Source organism: Ostrinia furnacalis, unplaced genomic scaffold (genome assembly GCF_004193835.3).
Source record: "Ostrinia furnacalis isolate ACB-3 unplaced genomic scaffold, ASM419383v2 OfSCF2491, whole genome shotgun sequence".
Classification (NCBI taxonomy): Eukaryota; Metazoa; Arthropoda; class Insecta; order Lepidoptera; family Crambidae; genus Ostrinia; species Ostrinia furnacalis.
This window is the reverse complement of record NW_021132730.1, coordinates 186,161-207,813: the sequence shown is the minus strand read 5'-3', so window position 1 is coordinate 207,813 and position 21,653 is coordinate 186,161. Positions and strand designations below refer to the sequence as shown.

General features: G+C 42.8%; 1 protein-coding gene across 1 annotated transcript in view; it reads left to right on the top strand.

Moving 5' to 3' along the window:
• The first annotated feature begins 269 nt into the window (after window positions 1-269).
• The window catches only part of kto (mediator complex subunit kohtalo), a 40,323-nt gene continuing 18,939 nt past the window's right edge, over window positions 270-21,653 (top strand). Inside the window, exons 1-27 of the mRNA XM_028308777.1 lie at window positions 270-407; window positions 499-722; window positions 913-1,072; window positions 1,178-1,369; window positions 1,930-2,043; window positions 2,126-2,227; window positions 3,559-3,748; window positions 4,010-4,191; window positions 4,413-4,795; window positions 5,257-5,406; window positions 5,588-5,675; window positions 5,751-5,896; window positions 6,376-6,526; window positions 7,248-7,355; window positions 7,486-7,611; window positions 7,908-8,056; window positions 8,339-8,475; window positions 8,553-8,635; window positions 8,788-8,994; window positions 9,601-9,713; window positions 10,230-10,412; window positions 12,188-12,332; window positions 13,315-13,504; window positions 14,296-14,387; window positions 14,473-14,581; window positions 14,914-15,137; window positions 15,591-15,773. Of these exons, the coding sequence (XP_028164578.1) occupies window positions 525-722; window positions 913-1,072; window positions 1,178-1,369; window positions 1,930-2,043; window positions 2,126-2,227; window positions 3,559-3,748; window positions 4,010-4,191; window positions 4,413-4,795; window positions 5,257-5,406; window positions 5,588-5,675; window positions 5,751-5,896; window positions 6,376-6,526; window positions 7,248-7,355; window positions 7,486-7,611; window positions 7,908-8,056; window positions 8,339-8,475; window positions 8,553-8,635; window positions 8,788-8,994; window positions 9,601-9,713; window positions 10,230-10,412; window positions 12,188-12,332; window positions 13,315-13,504; window positions 14,296-14,387; window positions 14,473-14,581; window positions 14,914-15,137; window positions 15,591-15,773 (4,105 nt within the window). The 5' untranslated portion in view covers window positions 270-407; window positions 499-524. The remainder of the gene's footprint in view (window positions 408-498; window positions 723-912; window positions 1,073-1,177; window positions 1,370-1,929; window positions 2,044-2,125; window positions 2,228-3,558; window positions 3,749-4,009; window positions 4,192-4,412; window positions 4,796-5,256; window positions 5,407-5,587; window positions 5,676-5,750; window positions 5,897-6,375; window positions 6,527-7,247; window positions 7,356-7,485; window positions 7,612-7,907; window positions 8,057-8,338; window positions 8,476-8,552; window positions 8,636-8,787; window positions 8,995-9,600; window positions 9,714-10,229; window positions 10,413-12,187; window positions 12,333-13,314; window positions 13,505-14,295; window positions 14,388-14,472; window positions 14,582-14,913; window positions 15,138-15,590; window positions 15,774-21,653) is intronic.

Sequence of the window (21,653 nt, the reverse complement as noted above, 5' to 3'; positions counted from 1 at the left end):
TTAAAAAAAGTAAAAAAGGGTTGCCATGTCATGTTTCATTTACCTACCATAGGGGAAAATTAATTAATAAGATTCTATGATAGATAGGTAGATTTTTTTATATAAAATTATGTAAATAGTTTAGATTAGTTACAACTACTACGGCCAAAACCTTTTATACTGAAAGTTTTTTTTTCCGAATTTTCATAAGTTTGTTTACGATTTGTAGGTAGGTTTGTATTAATAAAAATGGTAATTAGAATTTATCATGGCAACATTGTAACAAACGTCATTTTGTATTGTATTTCTTTCAGTCAGCATTCGTAAATTATTTTATAAATTTTCAGGATTACACCAAGATTTGAGAACATTTTTGTAGTTTAAAATCGTTAAAATCATGTATGTTCTGGATAATCTTTAGTTAAAAGGTAGGAAACGAGGTAACAGTGGGTGAATTTTTCATTATTGTCGTCATACCCAGTAATTTATTCTCCGTTTGTTTTGTTGCATGTACACCAGATAGCAGATAATTTAATCCCAGCATAATGGGGATTATGTACGAGAAGAGGCCTCTCAAGAGGTCGCGTCTAGGGCCCCCGGACGTGTACCCTCAGGAGCCTCAACAAAAGGAGGACGAACTCACGTCAACAAACGTGAAACAAGGTTTCTCAACCACACCTCTGTTACCTTCAAGCAATGATGAGTTTGGAACAGCAAGAAATTTCAATTATTCAGCAGCCAAGGTAATACCAAACTTCTACTGTTTTAAGAATTGTAATCAAATAAGACTTTAAACATTTACATGTTGGGAAGCAAAGAAAGATAGTGTCATAAGTGTAGTAACATAAATGATTTACTGCTGTTCTTTCAATTATCATGAAATAAAATACACTAAATTACGACTTAATAGTTGACATATCTGTAAATTTGTAGATTGGGCAGTTTTTTTCATCAATACTATCAAAAAAAGAAGAATTGAACACATTACCTGATTGTGGCCGCAAAAGACAACAGGTGAACCCTAAAGACAACTTCTGGCCTGCTACACTTCGCACTAAGCCACAAATTGAAGCTTGGTTCAAGGACTTAGCAGGTAATTGATTTTTATCTTTTAAAAAATAATAACCATAATAATTAACCAATCTAATAAAATTTCCAAACTGTTTTCATTGACTAATGTGTATTTTATTCTAAATAGGTAACAAACCACTATCTCAGCTAGCAAAGAAGGCTCCAAATTTCAACAAAAAGGAAGAGATTTTCATAACACTCACTGAGTTCCAAGTATCTATGCCACGGGCAGCATGGTTCATAAAGCTCAGTTCTGCTTACACAGTGGCTGTGTCCGAAGCAAAGATCAAAAAGAGACAACTACCAGACCCAACAACAGGTAAAAATAACAAAATACAGTAAATAGCACCAGACTACACATTTTTGTTGCACAAAATAACTATTGTTGTTCATCACACATTTTTTCTTTCTTTTTATATGCTTTTGCCCGAGGCTTCACCCGTGTGAAATTTAGTTTGTCACAGATCATCATAATTTATAGCTTATATGTTGTTCTTGGTTATAAACAACTAGCGGCCGCCCGCGACTTCGTACGCGTGAATCCCGTTTTTCCCGCTAATTCCCGTTCCCGTGGGAATTTCGGGAATTCCTTTCTTAGTGCACCTCTACGGTACCGAAGCTACGTCCCTTCCAAATTTCAAGTGCCTACGTTTAGCCGTTTAGGCTGTGCGTTGATCTGTCAGTCAGTCAGTCAGTTTCTCCTTTTATATACATATTTAGATAATACTGTAAAGTTTGATCAAAATCCGTTCAGTAGTTTTTGCGTGAAAGAGTAACAAACATCCAGACATCCACACAAACTTTAACAATTTAACATTCCAAGGAAGAGCTGAACATAGTGAATTTTTTTTAACTAACACTAACGTTTATCATTTTCAGAATGGACAACCACTTTGATAAAATTTCTAAAGGACCAAATACCAAAACTTACGGAATACTACCAGAGTTCCAATACAGGAAATCTTTCAGACAAAACTCCTCCTTCACAGTCAGGTATTACCAAAATATATGTTCATGCATATTAATAGACATTTTATGTAACATAGAGGTACATAATATGATTTTTTTCTAACAGGACAAGGCACCCCAGGCCACAATTCGTCTGGTAACCCCCCAGGGAGTTCCACTCCAAACTCGACAGTACCAAACTCAATGCATTCCCCAGGTAACTCTAATGGTATGTGGTGGTGCTAACACAGGTGTTGATTTGGTCATTTTTACTAACATGTCTACTGTTTAGTTTAGCTGATCATCTAGTCAAGAAAACTGCTCAGTGCTTGAAATTATAATTAGATACAACAATTCTTGTTGTTATCATGAGGATCATTTCGATTTTTAGCTGTGAATGCAGATTTATAGAGCTAAGAAATCCTTAATACACAGTGCAAAAATTTTTGTTCTACGACAAAAATTGACGAAGTTATGGCCAAATTACTAAAAAAGTTCACTGACCGCCCGGCGCGGGGACGATGACGTCATTATATCCGATCCGAACGCTGCCGGCGTACTGCGTGGATAGAAAATATTTTTTTCTAGCCAAATTATCAGTTTTAGAGAAAAACTTGTAATGACATTTATTCATCAGAATAAAGTAAGCTATCGATAGGTAATTTTTAAAAATGGAAATTGTGAAAAATAACGCAAAAAATCCATACGCTCATACGATTCAATGGCACGCAGAGACGCGATTGTGGGTAAGGCTTGCCCCTCCCCCTAGGCTATAAGCTGGGTATGACTTATCCCCCCCCCCCCAGGCCAGAAACTGGGTATTAGCATCATATTAAGTATTATTATGTTCAATACAAACAATCATTAAGTTACACTCACCCCAACCGCGTCTCCGCATTGCATCGAATCCTATGAAAATGTGGTTTTTGGACATAGCAATACTTATTTTTCACATTTTTTATTTTTAAAAATTACTGGTCGATAGGTTACTTTATTTTGAAGAATAAATGTTATTAAAAGTTTTTTTCTAAAACTGATAGTTTAGCCGGAAAAAAATATTTTCCATCCCATTAGTACGCCGGCTGCGCTCGATTCGGATATAATGACGTCACGCGGCCCTGCGTACGTTGACTTTTAGCGGCAAAAACGGCCTATGTTTATTACTTAATATCTTCGTAAGTAATGGTCCGATTTGGATAATTCAAAAAGACATATCTTTCTTATGTCTTAAAGATTAACGTAGATACTAGTTTTATTGAATTTTCTACAACAGTACTGATCCTCATTGGAATAATGTACACAAATTCACCCAACAGCTGTTGTTACTTTTCTAAACTTAAATCACTGAACATATGTAATTTTTATGCAAAAAGATTGTAACTATCATAAAGAAAGAGGTGAATAAAGATAATTCTCATCTCAGAATAAAATGATTTTACAACTATTTTGATCAGATTCAATCTGATACCTTTTGTAACAAAAACATCAAAATCCATGGTCTATGCCATAGTTAAAAAAGAAGAATATAAAACAGTATCATATAATTTGTGTTTGCTAAAGGTTTGGGTATAGGGTCATCTACGCCCGGTTCTGGCGAGGGCCCTGACTGGCGGCAAGCGCTCAAACTATGGAACTACTGCTGCCGCCTCGCCAAATACCTACTGGACGAAGGTCTCCTGGACCGACACGACTTCCTGACGTGGATCATTGAGTTACTGGACAAGAGAGCTCCGGATGACGGCATTTTAAGGTAATTATGCCAAATATGGTAATTATTAAATTAAATAAACTTTGCCTATCATTCCTATTTACATTGTTTTAAATAGTTTTCCCCGCAGATTAAAATGTTCCCTCATTTGCTTCCATGCCGAAAATGACGAACACATTTTGTTTTGATTATGTAAGAGTTAATAATAAAAAAAGTTATGGACAGTGGGTAAAAGCACAAACTCGTCGTCGTGGAGTATACCTACGTGCAAAGGTCTAAGTGAGTGTATATTTTCTTTCACAGGTTATTCCTGCCGCTAGCGCTTCAGCACATGAGTGAGTTTGTGGGCTGCGAAGGCCTGTCGCGGCGGCTAGCGGCTACCTGCGCCAAGAAAGCGGCCGCCATCTGCTCAGTTCTCTCTGAGAGCACTCTAAGAACTTTAAACCAGCCTGCACTGTTCACTAAGGCACCTGAAAGGACCAATGGTAAGTCCTTAGATACTGGAAAAGGATGCTGATAATAGTGACTGTGTTTCTTGCGCTTCTCTTTCTCAGCATTGACTCCAAAGTAGATTTTTTAGCAAAGAAGCCTTTTATTACTTCAAAGTTAATTTGTTTGAAAAACCTAGCGTGACTTGTATACCTCAAAAACAAGCTCAGTTAGCGGCCCAATCACATATCATTTAATAAACATTTTTGTTTTACAGAAAGTACAATTCCTATGTCACCAGCACCCGAGACTAATGGCGATGTCAAACCAAACATATCACAGATCAAGCGATCTGCCACCCCCGCCGACCAAAACCAGGGCACGCCTAATCCAAACCACTCAATGGGGACTCCTAACCCCAACCATTCCTTGGGGACACCTAACCCTTTGGGGACTCCTAACCCAATGGGTACCCCAAACCCTAGCCAGCCAATGGACGTCCAAGTAAAAGAAGAACAAGAGTCTCCGCCAAGGGACCAGAAGACAACCTTAACGACAGTTATAACGGCTTCTCTGAACCCTGTGCAAGTGGGTTTTGGGGAGATACTGAACTGTTTGTACCACAGAGACGTCATTATACAACTGGGTACAATCTTGCAGGTATGTTGTTGACGAAAAACTGTGACTAGCAATAGCATTTACAGAAGTTGGCTTGTCACAGCTATTTGTTACACAGTAGTAAACAGCTTGCGGAAGTCAACTTCTGCAAGTTTTATTGCTAGTCTAAACCTCTCTTTAAACTGAATACTAAAATGTCCTACAAACCAGTAGTTCTACTTGTGAAAGACTAGCGGCCGCCCGCGACTTCGTACGCGTGGATATCGTTTTACCCCTTTAGGAGTTGAATTTTGCAAAATCCCGTCTTAGCACCTAAGTTCTAAAAGGAACCCCCATACCTAGCACTTGTATTTTCTGAGATTTCGTGATGAGTGAGTGAGTGAGTCACTGAATCAGTGAGTGACCTTTCGCTTTTATAGATATGATTAGATTTTTACAATCCTTTTTGTAGTTGCAGAGATTACTTCCTAAAAACAAACTTACACACTGTCCCTCTTTTTTAGATAATCAGCATAGAGTGTCCCACGGCGATGGTATGGTCTGGGTGCTGCTCCTCTTTACAAGGCTCGCCGCTGGATCTACTGCCGCTGCCGCCTTCAGCGCTGCCGATGCCACAGATGGATTCCATTATCACTGAGGAACACAGGCGAATGGTAAGTAATATCTTGGGCTGGTATTGTGAAATTACTCTAAAGTATGAATCTACACTTCAACTAAACTATCTCATTCAAATAGGAATAGATTAAACTAGCTTGTGATCGGTCCAAAATAGGCGGATTTTTTCTGACGATGGTGTTTGTGTGACTGCAGATTATTTAAATTGAATTGTTATAGGTATACGAAGCTGAGCAAGAAATTGCTGCTAGAAGTAAGAAAGCTGAAAGCAAATGGTGTACAGATAAATGGCAGACGAGTTCACAAGGTAGTGCTAACAACACAAAATTGAATCGAGTTTTGAACTTCTTATATTCTAATGTTCCGTCTTTTTCTTTTATAGCTCGAGTCCTGGCAGTGTTAGAAGCGCTCGACAGACACTGCTTCGACCGCGTGGACCCGAATAATAACTTGGACACCCTGTATAAAGAAGTGTTCGCCAACTGCACGCCGCCTACCAAAGACTCCAACATTGACACCAAAGATCCAGTAAGTGAAAATAACTCTACTGTTATGTTTTTCATACAATTTATTCATTGTATCTCCTATTCTTATTTTCTGCTGCAGATTTCGAAGTGTTATACTTAGTTTTATAGTACGTTAAAAATTCGTATTTCGGATTAAAAAAAATAATGGTAATTTTTACATAACCCGCATTATACTGTATTAAAATATTGAGACATGTACCTACATATTTTCGTCGTTTCACTGCTGGACATATTTTATAAAAAAAATTGTTCATGGCAGTATTGAATAGAGCTAGAGAAGTCTAACGTCACGTGTCGCTAAAACGCACGCGGCCGCCCGCACGCATCTATATTGAAAAATCGTACGCGTAACGGGTTTCCACACGCGCGGCAGTGCGAGGCAGGGGACGGAACAGGCATTAGCGGGAGTCCGCTCCGTGCACCCGCGCAAGTTTTAGCGTAGGCCCTGATGATCACTTCTGAACATTATTTGTTATCCAGGAATGGGCATGCTCATACGCAGTAGTAAAGGTCCTTTGCGAATGGGCAGTCTGCGGCGCACGCTGGGGTGAGCACCGCGCGCAGGCCGCCGCCGCGCTGCTGGACAAGAGACAACACCAGCTGCTGCAGCAGCACGACCACCACGCCACTGGTGAGTGCGCTACTGATGAGTCTGCCGCGTCTAATCAGTGGCGGCGTAAGGCGTAGGCGACGTGGGCCACCGCCTACGGCCTCGCGGAACAAGGGGCCTCGCGCATCAAAAATTTTGAAAAAATGTATACAAGGTGGAGATGACAATATCACAATACGACAATAAATGCATACATTGACTATTAAATATAAATTCTTGATAGCTAAACAATGTATGTAGTTAAAAAAAAATATTTTTTTCCAAACAAATTCAGCCATAATCAGGCAACAATACGGTTTTAAGTGACGAACATTATTCTTTGGCGCAATATTCCTTTAAAAATAATCACTGAATCAAGAAATCAGAAACTGTCAATGAATAGACCCGTTTTTTTTTTTTATAAAATCCGTCTTCAGGTCGCCACAGAACAAGGCCTCGCGAAATCTGTCTTGCCCACATCAAATTTAGGTCTTGCCCCGCCACTGCGTCTAATGATACAATACCGAGCTATTGGTGAGGGTATGGACCTACTAGGAAGTTAACACGCAACTGGTGAGTGGTAAGTGACCGCGCTATTAGTGAGCAACCGCGCTACTGGTGAGTGTAGCGGTCTACTGATGATATGGTAGCGTGCTATTGTAGTTTGTCTACTGTTAAGTGTACTAATTTAAATCATTCAAACCAAATTGTTGTACAAATCAATTTTATTTTGAGATCTATCACAAACAAATGCTTTTTACAGGTTCCGACGATAAAGAGTCCATAAGCTCTGCCACGGCACTATACAATGGACCACCCATCTTCCAAAACCTTCTGTTGCGATTCCTCGACAACGATGCACCAGTATTAGGTATGTAATCAAGATCTCAAAAGTCTATAAAAAGCATCCAATTTTTTTACTGTCTGTGATTATTTTGTAATTAAGTTGTAATAGTTTATGAATTGAAAAAGTTCTTATTTGTCTTCTATCATTCTTTCAGATGAGAGCCCTAACGCCCCTCCAGGCAATAGACAACAGTTCGCCAATCTAGTGCATCTTTTTGGCGAACTAATTCGGAGGGACGTGTTCTCGCATGACGCCTACATGTGCACGCTTATTTCCAGAGGTAAGTAAAATTAACTTAACCATTTACTTCATAGCCTTCATTAGATCCTGACTTGATGATAAGGTTAGATAACACCTTAAAAGTTATTCATTCAAATAAGAAAAAGTTGGACAAGTTTGTTTGCTGTATTTACACAAAAGGAATAAAAATATAGGCATAGAATCTCGTCATTTCTACGATTATGTATTAAAACCAAATTAATACGTTGTGTACTCTTTTGTATTTTATTATTAATTTCTAAACAAGATCAGCTCTTACGATACTACAGTTTAGTCACATATTGGTTTATCACCCAGGTGACCTCATATCGCCTACGGAACCAACTTCCACGGGCGTTTCCGGGAGCGGACACACAGTGGCTCCGCCCGCCAATAGTACGGGCACCAATCACAACATGGACGACGATATATTCGCGGGCATCGACCTCAAACCGCCTAAAATGGAGGTAAGTGGACGATAATCATCATCGTTTCAGCCAATGACAGTCCTAAACTGCCTGTCTTAAGCGACCAGAAAAAAGCGAGAGAGATGCTTTGTGGCGTATGTTACTCCACAAACCTTCTCCTGCTTTATTCCAATGGAGTTCTAGTAGCTATCGATTTCAGGAAGATAGAAAGAACTTTCTAGCACTTTGTCAACAATACCTACCTTATCCAATATCTCATTATTTAGAGTACTTGGTGACTTTTAATACCTATTTTCTAATTTGCCAAAACTTTTTCTTCAGGAAAATGTCCGCATGGATCTAGACGACTCCAAAATAGACGATGATTTAGATAAGCTTTTACAACATATCAAAGTGGACCAACAAAATTCAATGGACGCTCCAGACAGCCCTAAAGACCCTGGAGAGCCTTCACATAGGTAACTTTTGACAAAACCATTTTATTTAACAGCTTGTCAACTATTTCTGAATCTGAATAATTTGTGTTTCGTTACAGTGTTAACTCGCCAATGATGGGACCAAGCGGAATGAGTATACCCGGCATGCAGTCCATGGGAATGGGACCAATGTCTGTTCCAGGTATTATTTTTTAAATACTCTATGACTTGGCCAATTTTGAATGTACCTATGTAAACTTATACTTCAATTTAACGACTTCGAAACGACAAGCTCATTCACAAATGAGCTTTAAAAGTAATTACCTAAAGTTAACTTTATTTCTTTACTCTCAGGCATGCGTACAACAAGCGCAGGTCCGTCTAGCGCATGCGCAGCGCCTACCAGCGTGTCTCGGCACTACCACTACACGATGCACTTCCCACTGCCGCCGGCTGAGCCCGACCATACGCCTCATGACGCGAATCAGCGTCACATATTGTTATATGGAGTAGGTCGTCAGCGGGATGACGCGAAACACGCTGTCAAGAAGATGACCAAAGGTAAATAAGAAAAACACACTGTATAACTGTGAGACGATAAACCTACACGATGCACTTCCCACTGCCGCCGGCTGAGCCCGACCACACGCCTCATGACGCCAACCAGCGACACATACTGTTGTACGGCGTGGGACGACAGCGGGACGACGCGAAACACGCTGTCAAAAAGATGACCAAAGGTAAATAAGAAAAACACACTCTGTATAACTGTGAGACGATAAACCTACACGATGCACTTCCCACTGCCGCCGGCTGAGCCCGACCACACGCCTCATGACGCCAACCAGCGACACATACTGCTGTATCATGGCGTGGGACGACAGCGAGACGACGCCAAACACGCTGTCAAGAAGATGACCAAAGGTAACACAAATTAGTTCATACTCTTATCGCTATTCTGTATCATGTTTGAAGTGCTTGACCACACGTCGCATGACGTCAACCAGCGAAACATTCTGCTGTATGGCGTGGCTCGACGCTAAATACGTTGTCAAGAAGATGACCAAAAATATGGTAGAGAAATATACGTCTACGAAGTCTCTGCTGAACTATAGAATATAAAATCTTGCGGATTACCAAACTAAAATAATATTTATTGTGTTTCAGAAATATGCAAATTATTCTCCAAAAAGTTTTCAATTGACGTCGCTGAAGGTGGCAAAATCAAGAAACATTCACGCAGTGAATTCAACTTCGAAGCAGTGACGCAAAAGTTCCAGGTACACGTCACAATCACAACACGTCCTTGACTCTTATATTTGAACATAAAAGTTCCGTTCCGTTTCGTTTATCCGTGGTTACGCTCGCGTGTTTTCGTTTTGTCTAAGACGGCTCGAAAGCGTCTTCAAATTACCAATTTGCTGAAAGTGATATATGTGGGAGTGGGTGTGTTTCGAAATTGTAATTTCGACGATGACACATGAAAGTAAATACTGTGACATGTCTCATGTAGTTGTATATCTTTCTATTTTTCAAGAATTTATAGCCTAATTAGCTTCTAAAGCCCGGTCTGTGAGCACGTAGAATTTTGTCCAATGACCCCAAGCTACCCAACCTTATCACTCGCACGTAATTATGTTGCTGTCGCGCTCGCACACTCACTGCGGGCGCCCGTCACTCAGTCGCGACAGCAATATAATTACGCGCGAGCGATAAGGATGGGTAGCTTGGGGTCATTGGACAAAATTCTACGTGCTCACAGACCAGACTATAATATCATTCCTACACTTCCCTAGGCGATGTCTATGTACGAGCAAGGCGCGGTGTCGTGGGCGGTGGGCGGCGCGGTCATCGAGGCTTTGGCGGCGTTCGCGGCCGGCGCCACCACCTACCTGCCGCAGGCCGAGCACGTGGCCTTCGCGCTCGACCTCATGGAGATCGCGCTCAACGTCCACGGGCTCATAGAGACTTGTATACAGGTGCGTTGTCCCCAAGGCGATGTCTGTGTGCGAGCAAGGCACCACCTACCTGCCGCAGGTCGAGCACGTGGCCTTCGCGCTCGACCTCATGGAGATCGCGCTCAATGTCCACGGGCTCATAGAGACTTGTATACAGGTGTGTTGTCCCCAAGGCGATGTCTATATGCGAGCAAGGTGCGGCGACGTTCGCGGCCGTTCGTTACCTGCCGCAGGCCGAGCACGTGGCCTTCGCGCTCGACCTCATGGAGATCGCGCTCAATGTCCACGGGCTCATAGAGACTTGTATACAGGTGTGTTGTCTACACGATGCACTTCCCACTGCCGCCGGCTGAGCCCGACCACACGCCTCATGACGCCAACCAGCGACACATACTGTTGTACGGCGTGGGACGGCAACGGGACGACGCGAAACACGCTGTCAAGAAGATGACCAAAGGTAAATAATAAAAACACACTCTGTATAACTGTGAGCCGCTAAACCTACACGATGCACTTCCCACTGCCGCCGGCTGAGCCCGACCACACGCCTCATGACGCCAACCAGCGACATATACTGCTGTATCATGGCGTGGGACGACAGCGGGACGACGCTAAACACGCTGTCAAGAAGATGACCAAAGGTAAATAATAAAAACACACTCTGTATAACTGTGAGCCGCTAAACCTACACGATGCACTTCCCACTGCCGCACAGTAGTTTGATATTAAAAAAAGGTGGACATACGATCGAAAGTCATAATTTCACCGAAACAAAAGTTGTTTTGGATAGCATTTTGAATGCTGATCAACATTTGTCATTAGGCATTTTTCGATAAAACGAGCCTTTCATGCTTAAAAAAAATATGACAAGAAAATTTGTATGGAGAAAAATCTTTTTAATTTTTTTTCTGGCTTCTGTTGCAAACTGTAGCGGTCAAACCTTATGTAGTCGTAAGTACCTATGGTGCCTAACATTACTACATAAATACTTTTTGCGGGCACGCGCGGCCAAGCGAGTAATGGACATGCAAAATTTTAAATATTTTTATTTATTCATTATTGATTTTAATGCACTTAAAGTAATTATTAATAGATAAATATACTCGTCCACGGGCTCATAGAGACTTGTATACAGGTGTGTTGTTCCCCAAGGCGATGTCTATATGCGAGCAAGGCGCGGCGACGTTCGCGGCCGGCGCCACCACCTACCTGCCGCAGGCCGAGCACGTGGCCTTCGCGCTCGACCTCATGGAGATCGCGCTCAACGTCCACGGGCTCATAGAGACTTGTATACAGGTGTGTTGTTCCCCTAGGCGATGTCTACGTGCGAGCAATGCATGGGCTTATAGACTTGTATACAGGTATGTCTTTGGTCTAGTCTTTTTGGTTTGTTTGATCTATGGCATCTTCTACTCTTGAGGAGGGTAAGCGGCAACATGGCGGCAAGATGCAACATTGAGCTCTCTCAATGGGAAGGTTTGGCAAAACAGCGCCCTGAATGACGGGAGATTGTGAAGAGGCGAGTCCGCGAATTCGAGAAGCAGCGCACAACTGAACTCGACGCGAAGCGCGCCGTTTTATAGGCCCGTCCATCTGCCGCTTATTGATTTATTTATTGAGTTATCGGTTAAAAAGTTAATCGGGAAAAAAAATTAGCGCTCGTGATTTTATTTACAAGCAACACCATAAAACGCCTGTTGACAGTGCTGGGAAATGCTTACTTAATTTTTATAAATGTTTTGAATAAAATTGAAGTTTATTTTGTTACTAACAAAGCTCTTATTCCTCTACAACAGATACTAAAGGAGCTGTCTGAAGTGGAAGGCGCGCTTAGCACACGCGGTGGACCGCCGACAGGGCTGGCGGCGCCGCGCACTTATACGTCGGCGCTCGCGCTCTATACCGTCGGCGCTCTGAGGCGCTACCATTCGTGCTTGCTGCGTGAGTAACTGTTTGAGATACCGCAGCGGGTGTTGGTCGGCATTTTTATGTTAATATTTTTGGCATTGAAGTATAAATCAATAGGGATGTTTCCTGGGTCAAAAAGCAAGAGTTTTAATTAGTCCGTCAGTTAACTTATCAAAAAATACTCTACATATATGTATTTTCACTTTTTCAAACTAATGAAAATTTAAAGAGATAAAGCGCGCCAAAGTTCATAAGAAGAGGCCCGTGACGTCAATGCGTGCATACAAGTGCCGCACGTTGTGACGTCGAGCGGCACTTCAACGCACCATAACTATGTAATATGTGTCCAATATTTTTTGATATTAAACATGACGGACTAAAAAAATTTTTTTTAGGAAACTAGCCTATTGTGAATAATATTGCTGACACCACCAGTCACTGACAAATTATTTGGAATGATGTGTTTTTTTTTTTTTAAAGAAAGTGGTGTATTGAGATTTGGGCTCACCTAGTTGACGCCACGACGTAAAGTAAGGTCCTGTCATTCGTTTTTTGACTTAAGGTCTCCACTACACCATAATTATCATACCGTGACCGGGATATGAACGTGTCAGGCACGAAAAACAACACGATACGTTCCACTATGCCCACTGAACGGATCGAAAATATTCTCGCCGACATTTGTTGACGCTCCGTGCATGGCACGCGACGGTGTTGGTCGGTGACGGAACGGTGTACTGGGAACAGTGTCATACTTTTCAATACAAATAATATTTAGTTGCCTGACACGGTCATGGTATGATGCGGTGTAGTGGGTAGAGACCTTAAAACAGTGGCGCCAACTGGCGCCCAACTAGGACTTATAGCATATGCACACATTAGGATGCCGCCTCTGTAAAGTCCTGTCACTTGCCAGTGCTGGCAATTGTTGAGCACCAAAAGAGCCCTTAATGCTTCGTATCAACCTCTTTTATCACAACACTATAAGAAACTAATCTAAAGTCCTCTATTCCAGTGTGCGTAGAACAAACTTCAGCAGTATTCGAGCAGCTGTGTCGTCTAGTGAAGTGCGTGGTGAACCCAGGCGACTGCGGCTCAGCCGAGCGCTGTGTGCTCGCTCAGTTACACGACCTGTATAAAGCGGCGCAGCATCTATGCCACGCGCCGCACGCGGATACCTTTGCCAACGCCTACCCGAAGATCAAGTAAGTTGCTAGGTCATAGCTAGGGGGAGCAGTACCATAGGAACCTACTCAGTCATGCGCTATGCCTGTTGATATCTAACCCGGGCGACTGCGGCTCGGCCAAGCTCAACTTTACGACCTGTGGCCTAATTCACGTGTTTCGACAGTCAAGATCTCGACCCATTGAAAAATTAAGAAGTCGACCCATTGAAAAACAATTCTAAATCCGTATTCACAAGGGTCATTTCGATAGAACGATTACTCGATAGGATCGCAACTCAGCGATTTGTTGTCGTTGAAGTTTTGTTACGTAAATAAGGCTACTGTATGCGGTGCAGCGCCTCTGCCACGCGCCGCATGCGAACACCTTTGCCAACGCCTACCCGAAGATCAAGTAAGTTGCTAGGTCATAGCTAGGGGGGATGGGTACCAAAGGAAACTACTCAGTCATGCGCTATGCCTGTGGATATCCAACCAGGATCGGCCGAATGCTGTCCTCGCACAACTGCACGACCTGTATAAGGCGGCGCAGCATCTATGTCACGCGCCGCACGCTGATACCTTCGCCAACGCCTACCCGAAGATCAAGTGAGTTGCTAAGTCGTAACTAGGCACCACAGGAACCTCAGTCATGCGCTATGCCTGTTGATATCCTACTTGAGTGACTGCGGCTCAACACCTTTGCCACGCGCCACTGTGAAACGTGACACAAGTTAGACGTGTATGTGATGTTCATTGTTGATTCCATCGATTCTCAGACTTAGATATTGTGGCATTTTGGCTTCTATATTAATCAAATGATTTTGTTACAGACAAGCGCTATATTCACCTCTGCAGCCTACTCCGTCCAACTATCCGTACAATCCACAGTTTCTTAGTGAATTTTTCACGAATCCTCGTAAAGGTAAGAACGAAGACGCAACGTCCACAATTCGATAAATAAACTAAATCAATCTTTTCTAATGCCTAATTTTTTCCTTTCCTGGCAGGTAAAATTGAAATAGCATGGGCAAGACAAGTGGCGGAATCACCAGCAAATAGATACAGCTTTGTGTGCTCTGCCATGCTCGCTGTTTGTCGTGAAGTTGACAACGATAGGTAAGCATGCGATCCACATACTATGGATTCTATTTTGGAGACCTTTTACATTTTCTTTGTAACAACCTTGCGCGCCAGAAGTTTTTTAACACCTTTACTGTCACTTCAGTTAGTCAATTTTGTCCACAGAGAAACCTATTTTTTACCCAACTGCAATAGAAGTAGGGTTATGTTTTTACCCGACTTCGCCAGAAGGAGGGTTATTGTGTAGGATACTTTCAGTAAATGTATGCGTTTCTCTTTACTGTTTATAAGGGATTTAACTTAATGGAAAAAAAGTACGTTGATAGTTCTTGCCTGCGCAGGCCTTTATTTAACCCTATTTTTTCCAGGGTGAACGAGCTCGGCGTACTCTGCGCGGAAATGACCGCCTGGTGTAGTGGCCTAGCCGCCGAGTGGCTAGGTGCCTTAGTGGCTCTATGTGGGGCGCAACACTATCCCCAGTCGGCTCCTCATGCGGCCCCGCCGCCGCTGTATCCAGACCTGTTGCACCATAGGGACTTGCATGATGCGGCGGCTCATGATGCCTTGGCCGTGTTTACGTGTATATTAGTGGGTAAGTTGATAAAACCTTTTTGATATGAATGTTTGTCACAAATAAAAAGTTGATTTTGCCTATGCCTAAACAAGGAATACTAATCTGGTATTAGTCTCACATAATGTTGGACACCAAATGTGATGTAAATTATTCGTCAGTCAATCAACATGTTTCTTCGATGAAAATTTAATAACTTTATGCATCCATAATAACCTGATTTTAATGAAGAAAGTTTTAATCTGCCGTCTCTCTCCAATAGCAACCGTTAAAACGTGGCAAGACACATAATGACGTGACGTGCAAACGTGATAAATAAATAAATGCATTATGATTGACTGATTGATCTTCAAATAAAAAAGAACACTCACAAAGAACACAAACAACTTTTCAACAAGCTTTCTTTATTTATTTGTTAGAAATTTAATTGCCCATAAATTAGATACAAATTCAACTTAACCTTTCATTGTCCAGCTCGCCACTGCTTCTCGCTGGAAGACTTCGTGCGGCACGCGGCGTTACCGTCTCTCGTGAAAGCGTGCGGGGGCGCCGGTGTTAGCGGCAACCCGGCCAACGCGCCCTCGCCCGATACTGGCGCCAGGCTTACTTGCCACCTCTTGCTGAGGCTCTTCAAGACTGTCGACACTCCACAACCAGGTATGAAGAAGACACAACATTCACAAAATAATTTAGGGTAGTTGATACTACCTAGTCCAGATCAGAAACCTTTTGAGATCTGAGTTTTTCCAATGTTTAATGAGCCACTCAGCTCTAAGGCCACAACGTAAGCTGCCAAAACCTCCACTATAGTCTATCCAATATAGCTTGATTAGAATGACAGCTGCCATCAAAAGTAACGACATAACTTTGTAGTAGCGATCAATGAGAGCTAAATATTGGCGGACAAGAAATAATTCACGTCTGACCTACAAACAATATTTTCGACGACAGTGCTTCCATTATAAATGTTAATTTCATGTAAATGCAGCTTTAAATTACACCAATAAGTAGTAATTCGAAATTATAAAAATCAAGCTAGAGTATTAACGACGTCTCTACAAGGTTATCTCGAGTTACAAAAATGTTAGTGTTGGGACATATCGACAAATGTCATATAATTAAAACTATTTTTTTTACATATTTATCAATTTTTTTTCTAACTAATTTTTTAGCATATTTAAGTCAAGTTAATACGTTTTTCTAAATTTTCACTATTAAAAACCAAAAAACATTTCATTCTTAAATAATTAAACATCGGAAATCAATCACCGGTAATTTTTTGGGTATTCATAGCACAGTTGCTCTAGAAGAGATGCCCACCGCCCCTCTTGCGAGAGGAAAAAACCACTGAAGAACANCTTCTCGCTGGCGGGCGGCATGTTCGACACCATCCGCAGGTAGCCACGCTCAGTGTAATAACAGGGAGGACACACCACTGGCCCTCAAGAGAGCCCACTGAGCTCCATCCATGCGCAGCTACAACACTTCTCGCTGGCGGGCGGCATGTTCGACACCATCCGCAGGTAGCCACGCTTAGTGTATTACAGGGAGGATACACCACTGGCCCTCAAGAGAGCCCACTGAGCTCCATCCATGCGCAGCTACAACACTTCTCGCTAGCGGGCGGCATGTTCGACACCATCCGCAGGTAGCCACGCTTAGTGTATTACAGGGAGGATACACCACTGGCCCTCAAGAGAGCCCACTGAGCTCCATCCACGCGCAGCTACAACACTACATGACGCACGCGCGCGTCCACGAGCGCATAAACATAAGCTGGTTTGCTTATAATCAATCCCAATCCAAGTCCATCCGTCAACTGTCAAATTTTAATCTGTTTTTGGTCATTGGCATTAGCCTTCCAGCAGAGAGGAATACGACCACCCCCCTGGCCCTCATCGATGCGTCGCCAGTCGCCACACGGCAAGCACGTCGAGCGCGATCAAACCAATGGCATTCTTAGATTGCGGCCCGTAAGCTGCAAGTGAAAACGTGTCATAGCGTAGCGTCGTCAGTAGCGTGCCGCGACACGACCGTGTCTTATTACGTCAGCCAACCAGGAGCACGATTTGCTAGTGAATTTTAGAGGGTAGTGTTCCTGCAATGGAGACAAGGACCTAATGATGATAGTGATCGGACACTTGCTCACAGACGTCCGTCTACAATTGACAAAAATCGCGCGACCAAACGATGCGGTTTCGTCTCGTGACGAGATTATTATTAACAATTCATAAATCTCTCTAAAATGTAATTGAAGTATGTAAGTCATCACGCAAGCATGTTATAATAAGAGGCACGATTTATATATTTCATCCTGTTTTCTCAGGTCCTACCAGCTGATCTCCGACTGGGCAGTGTTGCTGACGCAGCTAGTGGCGCACCAAGTGGTCGACGCGTACAACAATAGGTAACTAGTGAGGTGGTGTGGGTTCAATGGTTTGCATCGCGATTGCACAGCTGAGTGACGTGATGTTTGGTTTGAATTTGGAACGTTTTGGCCAGGTTTAAAGTAAATTTTAAAATGTGGCCAGTCCTGCAAATAACATAATTATGACATCCGAACTTTTTGGTGACGAAATTCACAGACTTAAACTGGTCTTCATTGATTGATGTCATTGATTGTTTTCACTCCTTGTTACTGTTATTTCCTTGTTTTCTGTGTGTGTTGTGGGACTTAACCAGTTCATCAATGTGTGCAGCTAGCAGCATACGCTTTCACGGAGGAGGATCGCTAACGACATAACCTACACAGCAAGTCGTCTATCACCCTTCACACCATTCAGCGCTTCGGTGCGAGGTGGATTCAGGGGGCACGATCATCAATGTTACCTTCATACCATTACACCGGGCTTTTGGTTTACTTCCGCAATTAAATCAAAATTACACATTTTCCACTAGCTTCCAATAATCTATTAAAATTTTGCACATGCTGTAATTATTGTCGTGATTAGAGGTAGATGTAGTATACCCATCTCTTTCTCCACTAGTTTAGTCAGACCTGTGATTCCGGCTGAATAGAATAGGATCACCCTTTACCCATGGATGTCGTAAGAGGCGACTAAGGAACAATGGGAACGTCAAGGTTGGAGAGGTCCAACCCGTCTGGCTAGTGTGGGAAATGTAGGCCAATCTATCATTAGCCTCTGGTATTTTTTTTTATTTTTCTTTGTTCGGAAACTTTATAACATTACAAACAGGTAATCTTATAGTTCTTGAATTAGATACAGTCGTCCTCCTACAGTGGAGAATAAATGGCCTGATAATAATGATGATTTGAATTTACTATTTATGAAACAGTTTTGGCAATAACCAAATCAAAAAATATTTATTTCAAATACAATACTTATTACATGTCTACTACAAACACGCCTCTCTTGTAGCGGAGTTTTGGGCTGACACGGTTACGTATACGGTTAGTTGTCGACACGACATGAAAAAGAATACGGCAGCTACGAAAACTTAGAATTAATTGCACCCTCCGTCTCGCAATGGAAATTGTGCTACATAAACCTCTATCACTGACAATGTTATGTACAAACCAAAAAACAAAACACAACCGTGAACAAAGGAACCCTGGATCCGCCAATGGTGCTACTGACGACTTGTTGCGTAGCATGGCTGACCGGGCGGTGTATCCACAAACGTTAATGTAGTCTGTGTCGCAGCAACCTGTTCACGACATTGATCGACATGCTCGCCACGCTCATCCATTCGACGCTCGCCGACGGCGGCGACGACAACAATAGGAAGCACTACCAGAATCTGATGAAGAAGCTGAAGAAAGAGTTGGGAGACCGCCACGGGCCGTCTGTACAGGCTGCCAGGCAGTTATTACCGCTGTCGAAGAACACCATTATAGAGGTCAGTTTGGTTACTCTTGCTGTTTTTTTTTTGCTGATGGAATCATTTTTTTTTTACCAATGCTTAACCTTTTTTGATACTCAAGTGAAAGCGCTGTATCAAAGCTTAAACTTTTTTTGATTCTCAACATAAAGTAGCCATGTTCAATTATCGATAAAAGAGTCGCTATAATGAGCTTTTCAGGCGATAGAAAGTTGGAAAATGTAACACTTCTTCACACCTAGTTTGGGAACTAGCAGTAATCTTAAGTTGTTGTAAGACTTTTATAAGTTCTTCGATTATCTTTATCCTGATTCAGAACTTTAGTTGAGAATAAGTAATTGTTAATCTAAACATATTTTTAGGTCATCGCCTGCGAGCCACTGGGATGTCTCGTGGATCAAAAAGGGAACAAAATAACTGGATTTGACAGCGACAAGAAACAGGTACAAATAAATAAATATTTTTTTACGCAGACCTTTTTACAAACGCTCACTAGAGTTGCAACTCTTTTTAATTCTACAATATTATAAATTCTCGTACGCCAGGGTCTTCGGCTGACGGACAAGCAGCGGGTGTCGTCGTGGGAGCTGATGGAAGGTGGCAGGAACCCCGCACCCCTGTCGTGGGCGTGGTTCGCCGCCACCAAGATCGAGAGGAAACCGCTCACTTACGAAAATGCCCATAGGTCGGTTATTAATCAATTGGATATGGTTCCCACTGTATTTCGAATCGTGTTCCCTTTTGTCAAGGTTCAAATACAAAATTTGAACTCACTATACCCGTTAGGTAGGAAGGGTTAACGTAAATTGGACTTCAATGACTCATAGACCTTTTTGCCTCATACCACTGTTGTAAAGATAAAGATTCTATCAATCTATCTAAAGCTCGCACACTCACTGCGGACGCCCGTCGCACAGTCGCGACAGCAACATAATTACGCGCGAGCGATAGGGATGGATAGCTTGGGGTCATTGGACGGGATTCTACGTGCTCACGGACCAGGCTTTAGCTATAGTCTGACATAAAACTAAGCTTTTTGATATTTTATTGCATATTGCTTTTTATTAACTCATGTAATACGAGGTTATGTGTTTGTAGGTTATTGAAATATCACACGCACAGCCTGGTGAAGCCTCTAAGTTATTATCTGGAACCACTGCCACTGCCGCCAGAAGACCTCGAAACGAATGACAGCAAGCAAGTAAGCGTGAGTTATAACAAAACCTACTTACTTCCTTTGAATGTTCATATTTATTGTAGTTAGCACACAAAAAAAATATGTTTATATCTAACAGGACAATGGAAGCCTAGACTCAAGTCCCACTGGATCTGGGAAGGGCAGGTCACGATCAGCACCTTGCAAGAAAATCAAGAAGCAAAAGGTGACAACACCGGTGAGTTTGAATAATTATGTACTGACGAAGTGACGACGGCATATAAACTCTACGTCATCTGTGATAGGTGCTATTTTGCAACATACATGTATAGTTTAGTCGGTATAGTCGGATGTAGTGTCGCTGTACATAAGTTTTCCATTCATTTAACAGCCCTATTGAGATATTTACGAGTTTGCCTACTGCCGTCAGTGCCTCCGAAAGCCATAACGCCGCCTGTAGTTAGCGCCACTGCTGTACTGGGGTGGGTCAAAAGACTTACCCAGACGTCAGCACGTCATCTTAGCTTGCCGATTAGGAATCTTAAATGAGGCAGATATTGCCTTATGCTATTTTTTCGAATCGTATACTCATTTATGTGGCAATAACGGTTTAATTTTTGAATCCAGACCAACGGCAGCAGCGGGCCGGGCAGCAACGGCAGCGCCAACGGCATGGCGGCGGCGCCGGCGCAGCAGCCGCAGTTCATGCAGCAGCAGCAGCAGTGGTTCCCGCCGCCCGGACAGAACTACTACAACCCGCCGGGTGAGTGGCTCGCTAGCGAGGACAGTAGGCACACACGGCAGCAGCGGGCAGCGACCGGCGCCAACAACATGGCGGCGGCGCCGGCGCAGCAGCCGCAGTTCATGCAGCAGCAGCAGCAGTGGTTCCCGCCGCCCGGACAGAACTACTACAACCCGCCGGGTGAGTGGCTCGCTAGCGAGGACAGTAGGCACACACGGCAGCAGCGGGCAGCGACCGGCGCCAACGGCCGCAGTTCATGCAGCAGCAGCAGCAGTGGTTCCCGCCGCCCGGACAGAACTACTACAACCCGCCGGCTGCCACAGCCAGGCTGCCTAGTGCACGGGAAAACTTGCTTGTCTTTTATAGGCTAGTTCATTAGTTATCAATGAAATGTAAATTTCTATTTTTACTCGCTTTGAAATTGACGAAATATTGACATTATCATCTATTACCCATACAAAGTCTATGGGAGAGACTCAAGTTTTGACAACTTTCAAATGTAAAGCTATTTTGGTTCAAACATGTACAAATACTAAGACTTTGAACTGTAAAAATTGTAATAATTGTTTTGGACCAAATAAACATTTTTCTTTCTTTCTTTTCTTTCTTTCTTTCTTTTCTTTCTTACTTTTCTTTCTTATTCATTACCCCACACGTTTATCTGACGATTTCAATGATTTCTTTGCAGCTGGCGTGAGTCCCCGCGGAGTGGCTCCGCCGTCCAACACGCAGTCCAAGCAGGCGCTCAGCAATATGCTGCGCCAGCGGTTACCCTTCAACCAGATGTCGCAGATGC